Source organism: Pogona vitticeps, chromosome 6 (assembly GCF_051106095.1).
Source record: "Pogona vitticeps strain Pit_001003342236 chromosome 6, PviZW2.1, whole genome shotgun sequence".
In the NCBI taxonomy this organism is placed as follows: domain Eukaryota; kingdom Metazoa; phylum Chordata; class Lepidosauria; order Squamata; family Agamidae; genus Pogona; species Pogona vitticeps.
Window position 1 is genome coordinate 111,379,529 of NC_135788.1, and position 9,103 is coordinate 111,388,631.

The 9,103-nt window shown below is 43.6% G+C and overlaps 2 protein-coding genes across 7 annotated transcripts in view; one reads left to right on the forward strand and one right to left on the reverse strand.

Annotated features, from left to right (window-relative positions):
• The window catches only part of CD2BP2 (CD2 cytoplasmic tail binding protein 2), a 13,481-nt gene extending 11,476 nt beyond the window's left edge, over positions 1–2,005 (reverse strand). For 2 of the 6 annotated variants that reach the window (XM_078377100.1, XM_072976844.2), the window contains exons 1-2: positions 1,781–1,956; positions 621–702 (exon numbers count right to left, since the gene is read on the reverse strand). In XM_078377100.1, the coding sequence (XP_078233226.1) occupies positions 621–702; positions 1,781–1,818 (120 nt within the window). In that variant the 5' untranslated portion in view covers positions 1,819–1,956. Of the gene's footprint in view, positions 1–620; positions 703–1,767 lie in introns of all 6 variants that reach the window. The other 4 variants (XM_020813520.3, XM_020813523.3, XM_020813522.3 and 1 more) reach the window with 4 other exon arrangements.
• Positions 2,006–4,773: 2,768 nt separating this feature from the next.
• LOC110090079 (sesquipedalian-1) lies at positions 4,774–7,062 on the forward strand. The gene is made up of 2 exons (XM_020813555.3): positions 4,774–4,911; positions 6,285–7,062. The coding sequence occupies exon 2, from the start codon at positions 6,296–6,298 to the stop codon at positions 6,914–6,916; it is 621 nt and encodes a 206-aa protein (XP_020669214.3). The 5' UTR covers positions 4,774–4,911; positions 6,285–6,295; the 3' UTR covers positions 6,917–7,062.
• Positions 7,063–9,103: the final 2,041 nt, after the last annotated feature.

The window sequence follows — 9,103 nt, forward strand, 5'->3', positions numbered from 1 at the left end:
ACAGTGAATAAAGTCAATATTTTTTAAAGAGAATATATTTCTTTCCCATTCTCTGACAGTTGCTAGTTTGCAGATTCATCTAATTTGGCAGTTCACCTCGTTGGAAGCTGCCCTGAATAAGAACGAAAAGGAAACCCCTGCTAGATCAGCCTTAAGTGCAGGATCTTCTTGTGACAGCAGTTCACGAAATGCGTCTCACAAGCTCAAATGCACTGTCCCTTTTGTTCATTGGCAGCATCCATTTACAGGCATGCTGTCTCTGATACTAGAAGTAATATAAGTTAACAATAGTTCTTTCCTCCATTCCCTTTAAGCAGATCCAAACTGGTGATAATCTTCAGAAATAAGATGGGATAAGTCTTCAAATAAATACAGCCTTTCAGTGTCAATATCATAAGACAATGCTACAAACACTTTCATGTTGGCTTTATTCTCTCTAGACATCAAGCTACAGAACAGTGATCCTAACCAAGGTCTCTCCTACTGTTTGCCTACAATATCCCATGGACCCTGCCATCTTTAGAATTGCATTTTAAATTCATTAACATATATAGAAGGCAAGCAGTCATGTTTCCAAGATGTTACAAAATCAGCTGCATTTTTTTCTCTCCCTCTCTTACCTTCTTTTTTGGCAAACTCATTTCTTCTTCATCCTCATCTCCTTGGTCTTCAAAAGTTACTTTGCGTTTTGACATGATGGCCCTAAGGAAAATTATACAAAGATACGTACTCAAAAGTACATAGAGAGAGTGAGAGGATCTCAAGCACTGAGAGACCTGTGTGGAGACTACACAGCTTTCTGCTGAAAGACTTGGCTATTCTGATAGGTTTAGGAAACCAGTACCAGCAAAATGCTGGTTCTACTGCTGATAAGGTGCTTATCTCCACCAAGCAGATCTTAGGAGAAAGTCTGTAAACAAATAATTTCTGGCACCATCTTTGCTGCCCACGTGTGCAAAGGCATGCGTTTACAAACATGACTTAAATCCATCCATCCACTTCTATAATGTTGAAGCCAAAGCCCTAGACACATACGTCCTACTGTCTGTTCTACCACAATCGCTGATGATATTTGCACTCAAGAGAGCCCACTTTTCTTGCCAATAATTAAAAGGATGTAGCTTTTAAATGCCTGCACAATTTCCTTACTTCCGAAAGTGGCATGTTCATGCATTTAAAAACTTTATTTCAGCATGATAAGAGGCATGTTCTGAAAAAGGTGCAACAAGCCGCCTCCGTAAGAACTAAAAGCTATCATTTTTAATAGGCTTTACTTTTCACTGTGGGTAACAACTTTGCCCCTTTTAAATCACATCACCGTCAACCATGCATGCGAATGAACCCGAGGTAACCTTGATCTTGTAAGTCAGTAAAGAAACTACTAACTACCAATAAAGTTGCTTTATACTACAGCACAGAGAGGGAGACTCCCCCTGACTTCCCCCAGCTTAGTTATGTAAAATTTTCCCCCCAAAATCCATTTTTTTCCGGAAAAAATCTGGGAAAGAAACATTTTTTTCTCCACCCGGAAAAAATTTGATTATTTTTTATTTTTATTTTTTTGAAATTTCACACCTCTAAAAAAACACCAGAGTTCTTATAATAAGAAAATACAAAATGAAAACACTTCTAAGCGTAGTTCCCCCCCCCCGGAAAGAATGGAAATTTTCGGAAATTTACATCTCTACCGCAGCCTAAGAGTAGCAATTAATTCGAGAAGATGTAGCGCAGCTACTTGTGCACGCGCGCGCGCACACACACAACCACCTTTTCTTCTCACCCCCTAAACAGCCTCCCTGGAAGTCCAAAACCAGCCATAAAAAGCAACTATTAGTACCCGTTCTTCTTTTTTCCACTTTCCCAACCGACTCCCCTCCTGAAAGATTTTCAACCCGCTCGCCGCCGTCACGGTGAAGGAATCAACATCCGGGTCCTGCCGCAATTCGAAGCTGACGCGACGGCACGCGAACAGAATAGAATTCCCGCGGCGCGCAGGAAGTGACGTAACTACTGGCGGAAGATTATGTCACTCATGGGGGCTCCAAGAAGTGTGGGCAAAGCTTAAAGGTGTAGGATGTCCGTTTAAAATTAAACGCCTCCCGGCTTCCCTTGATTAAGACGCATCGTAGTAGCAGGGTTTTTTTGTTTTTTTTAATTGGACTTTCCCTGCCCCATGTTAGACTGCTGTCCTATTCGAGCCTGACCAGTTAATCAGAATAATATAGTTCTTCTCCAGACCATGTTGGTCCTCACATATTTTTAATTGTTTAATGATATGTACTTAATTTTATGATGCATGTTGAACTTCCACAAAAGGCAGCGATAACCTTGAACCCAAAGTTCGGAAAGGATTGGCGACCCATTCTAGAAGCAGCAGTGAGGTTAAATGGAATCTCAGGCACAGTATAGCCAATAAAGAAGAATAGCCTTAGCTATGATGTCTTGTTTCTGAGCTTGCTCATCCCCCCGCCCTTTTAGGAACAGAATCCAAACTAGGTGATCCTAGACTTGGTCTGATTTAGTAGTGGCCTTCACAGGTTCTGATACCTAATTCCGTCTGGTTCCACGAGTCACAGAAAGTACAGCTTCCCATGCTTACTGTAATTCATTCTAGCCTGCTGTCACCTGCATGGCAACACCTCTGGATTAGGATGTTGTTCAAGAAATTGGAGGGTTTTTATTTATTTATTTATTTATTTATTTTTGCAGAAAGAAAATAGGATAGTCATTATGGCAATTTTCATCTGTTTACTTAAGCAGGAGGAAAAAAAACTGTTTCATCAGGGTTTGACAAATAGGCTGTAGCCTTCAAATGTTTGTGCTCGACTAAATCTGATAAATTTGAATAGGATTTCAGCATACCTGGAAATTCCAGGTAAATGGATTCAATGGGACTTGTTTCTGCCTAGACATGCAAAAACAAAAATTGCCCCCTGAAAGTTCTGTAACACTTGCTGCCCTTAATCTATACAAGATGTAGGAAACAATAAAACAGCTCATCTCTGTCATTTGTACTAAAATACAGAGCAGGTCATTGTTAGAACAAAGCAGCACAGTAGTTTTTCTGGATCTACCTTTTATATTGGTTAAGTGGGAATTACAAAGTCCAGTATAAAGCACAGAAACTTTTAACAAGTGGCAAATCTTGAAAATAAAGCCTTGCCAGGGTCTCAGTATCTTCTTTATGTTCCCTGTTGCTATGTCCCCATGAGAAGAAAAATTTTCCTAACCTTCATACCTTTTTTAAAGCATACTGGTAGGGCTGCTACCTTTTCCTGCTACTACGTGTGGCCCTGTCACTGCCATATATTAGAGTTGCAATGGGTATGTCTTCAGATCAAAGAACTAAGCCTGCTGAATCCTTCCCTAGCAAATAATAGTGTGCTGTCAAATCTGTTCTGATTTATGGCAATCATTCCTAGCTATAAAATACTGTATTCACAAGTGGTTTATAGCCCCATCTGGAGGTGCTCTGTGACAACATATCTTGTTGGCTCTTTTCCTAGGAGGCACACCAAGGAATAAAATCCTGAGGTGCTCTATCCTGATCAGTTATCTAACCAGCGCCTTGTTAATCAAATATTTGTTACAGTGCAAAAATAATCTCTGTTCAGCACTGGTGAAACTGAGCTAAGCAGGATCTAGGAAGACTAGGGGACCTGTTGTTCTCTAGATGTTGTAGTGCTACACCTTATATCTGATTGTAGAGTACAACAATTCCACCACCTCCAACCAGCCACCGGATTGTTATATGGATAAAATGATGTGGGGGAACAAGGTTGCACCTCATCTGGAACTTTATGACCAAAGAACGGGATATACAGAAATGTAATGATAAATGAAGCAAAGTTTTTACAACAATCAAGGAGAGTTCAAAGAGACTTGTACATAAAACAGCCATGTTAGAGGATTAGTGTATTTGCAAAGGCTTTCACAGCCGGGATCTAATGGTTGTTGTGGGTTTTTTCAGGAGACTGATGAAACGTTAGGAAGAACAACCTTCAGAACACGGCCAAAGAGCCCGAAAAACCCACAACAACCATTAGAGGATTAGGTCTACTTGACCAAAAGTCACAAAACAATGTACTATATTCTGTTCACCAGTAGTCTACATCTAGTAAACAGGCTAGGTTGCAGACAAAATGGGTGGGGGCAGGGGAACTTGGCTGATGTTAAAGCCATAAATTCTACATTTAGCCATAGTCTAAAGATGGGATGTGGGAAGAGATGATGGCATTGTCATCTATTTTTATTTACTGTATTTATTTATTTATTTATTTATTTATTTATTTATTTATTCTATTTATATCTCGCCTATCTGGTCATTGCGACCACCTTAAGGAGGGCAAGGAAAGATTCGCCAAACGACATCAGTAATAAGGCCGTGTACCAGGTATCTCCCATCTGCCGTTAACTAAAGACAATGCAGAGAGCATATGATACACTGGGTATAGTCAGGCAAGCTCAGACTAATGGGCCTTTTACAAGTGTGGGAACCTGAACTCAAATCCCTGTGCCATCTCTTCTTCAGTGTTCCTGCAGCTAATTCATTCCCTTCTTGCAGTGGTTCTCTTTAGGACCAGAGAGAGAACTTACGTTGGTGCTCAAAAGAGCTCATTTGGGTTTCCTTACTTCCTCTTTCTAACCATTTGTTCTTCCTGCTGTTGGAGAGGAACTGTAAGTGCCAAAAAAGGCAGAAACTGATCAATGCGGCTATGAGTCAATCCCGCCACCCTTCCTGGAACAGAGCAGCAAGTGACTTCTGGAAGTACCTGGATGGAAAAAGGCAGGTGAAGGCAAGCTCCACCCCCCCACACCATACCTGGGAAGCTGCCGCTCTCAAACAATGAAGGAGGGGCAAAGTAACCTGCAACAGAACTCTTAAGAGGAAGACCTGATACATTTAGCAAGGTAAGGGCTGTTTTCTCTCTCACTAGCCTCAGGTTTACCTGGAACTCTGATGGTTTCCTTCAAGGATATTCTAAAAATGTTCATTCTTACCAGATTGCAAACCGCTCCACCTTGAAACTTTCCAGAAGGAAAGTCTCTCCCTCCATTTTTTTCTCTTGCATAACAGGAGCCTTTTTTTCTGTCCAACTTTCCACTCAGTTTAAGGCATTACCTTCACACTCCTTCTTTTCCTGCCTTGTTCAAAAGATTTTATATATATATATATATTCCCAGGGCTGCATACGCCTTGTCCCTCCATGCCTCATGACCTGTCTACTTCTTAAGAATGGAAGTGAAGATTATCTCCCAGTCCTGCTTCATTGCCAAACCTTGTTTCTAAATTGTAGACTTCTATTTTCCAACTCAAAATACTAATCTCTCCCCCTTCCATGTGGTCCATTCCTGGGTCTTTCACTTTCCTCCCACTTCTTTATCCTGCAGTTTTGTTCCCTTGCTCAATTTGTTTTATTCAGTATTCTTTACTCCCATTATTTTTACCCTCTGTTTCGCATGGCACCATAATCTCTGCTTTTATTATATTTTGTTTTGCTTTTCTCAGTTGTTCATTCATCTATTTGCAGTTTCTCTTCCTGTCCCATATTCTTCCTCTTTCCCATTCTTTGCTGTGATGTCCATGCCTTCCTCTTGGTCCCACCACCTTCATAGGTACGTTTGGTGGGGACGCAGGAGAGGGCTTTCTCTGCTGCCGCTCCCAGACTTTGGAACTCCCTCCCACTGGAGGCCAAGCTGGCCCCATCTTTGCTGTCCTCCTACAAGGAAAGACCTTTTTCTTCAGTCAGACTTTCCCTTACAGACTGACTGAGAGGGGTTTTCAAATGTACTGTCATGCCTTCTTGCTTTGTATGTGTTTTTGATATTTATTTTGCGTACCATTAAAAAAAAAGAAAATTGTGCTGCTTATCTACAGCCCCATAGCACTTAAAGCACTTTCTAGGTGGTTTACAAGCTAATTATTCAGCCTACACATTGCGCTCCCGCCCACACAACCCCCAGCGGGGGTTTCGAAGTCATGATGGGAGGCTGAGTTAATCTTGAGCTGGCTATCTGGGATTGAACCCCAGGTCGTGACCAGAGTTTTGGCTGCAGTATTTAACCACTGTGCCATACAAACAGTACGGTATTTGGTTGTTGTAGGCTTTCTGGGATTTTTGGCTGTATTCTGGAGATTTTTCTTCTTAATGTTTCGCCAGTCTCTGTGACCGGCCTCTTCAGAGGACAGGAGTATGGTATTTCTTTATTTCCAATGTTTGTACACTCGCTGTTTTTAGCTTTTAAACATGGTCTGATAGAAGACACCTTGGGTTCTTTTTCAGGGTTTGTCACTATGAAGCTCCTTATGTCCAGCACCATGGTGTCTTCCGTTCTGGAACCCCCTGCAGACCGCCAGGGCCTACTATATAAGAAGAGCTCCCGCAGTACATCCTACCAGCCATGTTGGTGTGAGCTCCGGGGTAATCTTCTTTTCTACCGGGAACGAAGTGGGGATCGTGGTCCAGTTCAGCTCATTATCCTGGAAGGCTGCACGGTGGAACTGCAGGAATCTGCATCGGAACCATACACCTTTGAAATCTCTTATCCTGGCGGAGTTCCTGGCAGCCGATCCTACAAGTGGGCAGCTGAGAACCAAGAGACCATGGAGGGGTGGGTGCGAGCTCTCAGTTCAGCAGGAATCGGGTATCTCCGGGTCTTGGTTGCTGATCTGGAAGAGCAGTTTCAGAGGCTGAAGAGACAGCAACGTCCCAAGTTGGAGGGAGGACCAAGATTCTTAACAGACTCGAATCAAACTTCATCAACAACAGTGGTAGAAATGGAATCCCCCATTATGGACTTTACTCGGCTCCATCAGGAATTTGGGGAGGACATTTTGAGAGTGAGACGTATGTGGCAGGAGGAGAGAAGAAGAAAACAGCAACCTGAGGATGAGAGCTTGATAAATTTTGAGTAATCAACACTGGTTGACTGCAACTAGTGAGTTTTGCGGAAATTACAATCCAATGTTTGTGGCAAGAGAGGATCCGTGAAACATACACATCTCGCCATCTGTTTCCTTTTAAATTGTGAAAGTTTTAATAAACTTATATTTTTAAGACAGTTTGAGCTGTATATTTTGTGTGTGCTTGTTGCAGTAGCCACATTTAAGAAATTGCTTTTTCTTAATATCCTAGCAGAAGGATATTTGGGTGAATGCTTGTTTGTGGGTAGGTGCCCATTTGCCATTATATTAGGGATGCAGAGCCTGGAGGGCACCTCTACTCCCTGATCAGTGAGGGGAGAGAGTGTTGTACATCCCCACCGCATCAGGATTTCTACCTCTCCTGGAAGTTTGCAGATTTATGGATTTCGATTACAATTATTGTAAATCCCCAGGCTGCCTTAGGAATTCTGGTACTGTAGTTCAAAACTACAAATCTGCACAACTCTTAAGTTTTACACTACAGCAGTACTAGAAGTAAAGGTTGCTGGTCAGGAGGGGCAAAACTTTAGCCTTTACCTCCCTCAGTGACTCTGAAACTGCCTGCACCTCACCCAGTCTGAGAGGGAGAGTGTATCTACACATTCAGGCATTCCTTCCCCAGCCAACACCATGTGCGGCCCCAAACACCCGAAATTCGTGATTTATGCATTATAGTAATTCTTTTTAGTATTTAGTCAGGCACAACTAGCTGGTCTCCAGCCAGCATGGAGATTCTAAGAGTTACGGTGGAAAGAAGGAATATTTCTAAGTTATGATCAGGATTCAGAGGACTGCAATCTGATTTAAGTTTACAGCAGCATGTAAGAGGAAAATATAGGCCTCAGGCCCCCAAATATGTATTTGCTCCATAAGGAGGGTGGCAGGTCCAAATTAGCTGAGGATTGCAGTCTAACTAGTGTTTATATTGTCTGTATGAGCTTTCAGAATTCAGCAGCTCACATCCTATCTCTCTATTACAGCAGCTAAGAGCATGTGCCTGACATTTGGTGATAATGTTTGGTATCTGCTAAGCAGCAGTGAGTTAAATATTAAGAACCCACTGTGTTATGTTCACTTGCTCCTTTGCTCAGGAGCTGAGCATGGGAGTTATTTTGCTACTGGAATCTCCCTAAGCTAACATGGGCCCCAGCTGGCCATGTTGTGGCTGAGGGATTCTGCAAGTTGGGAGGAACATTTTCAGTTATGTTCCACATGGAACTGGCCATACCCAGTTCAACTTACACTTTTTTGGCCTGGTAAGATTAAGACTACCAGGAGAGACGGACTATAGGATGCTGTAGAAAAGAGTAGGGAATAAAGAGTTCAGATCTCTATTTGGGGCTGATGCTCACTCAGTGATTATGGACCACATTCTCATCCAGTCCAATCTAGTTTGCTGAATTACTGTGAAGATAAAATAGGATAAAATCCAAGTACTGTATCAGGGGCCTCAAACATGCAACCCGCAGGCCATTTGCGGCCTGCCAGACGATAGTTTGTGGCCCACGCCTTGCCTGTCCCCCTTCAAGTGCCCACGCATCCTCTGCTATCAAGAGACAAAAAAGCCTTGCCTTGCTCGACGGCTCTCTCCCAAGATAGCGCCTCTTGCACAGTTCCAGATGGTGCAAGAAATGCTGTCTTGGGGGAGATCTGGTGAGTGAGGTGCGCTGCTGGCCCTTTTCCCCGAGCGCCCGAGCCGCTGCCGAGCAATGCATGAGAGTAGAGCTCGCTTCTGGCCCGTCCTCGAAGAGCGCTTCCAACAGCAGCTGCTGCCGTCGCCTCTTCCAGGGAAGCAGCTCTCTGGCTCTCTCTTTTTCGGCACCCCCAGCACCAGCCCGGCCAGTGGCTGCCTCAGCGCCTGGCAGTGCTTCCTCCTCCTCCTCCTCCTGCTTCAGCCGCCTCGGCTCTGGAGGCTGCCTGGGCTCGCCTCGCAGTTTGCTCCTCTGTCGTGATGGGGGTAGCTGCTGCTGCTGAGTGCGCCTTTTTTTAGGGGGGGGGGCTCTCAGAGGAAGGTTGCTGGACGTCTGTGTGTGTGTGTGTGTGTGTGTGCACATGTGGGGGGCCCCCTGCCCCGCTCTGTTTAATTTCGCAGGTACCGGTGGGGGCTTTTCTCCTTTGGCAAGGCAAATTCTGTGAGGTTTTTTTTAAATTTTATGTTGTGCCCTCCTCCCCCCCCCG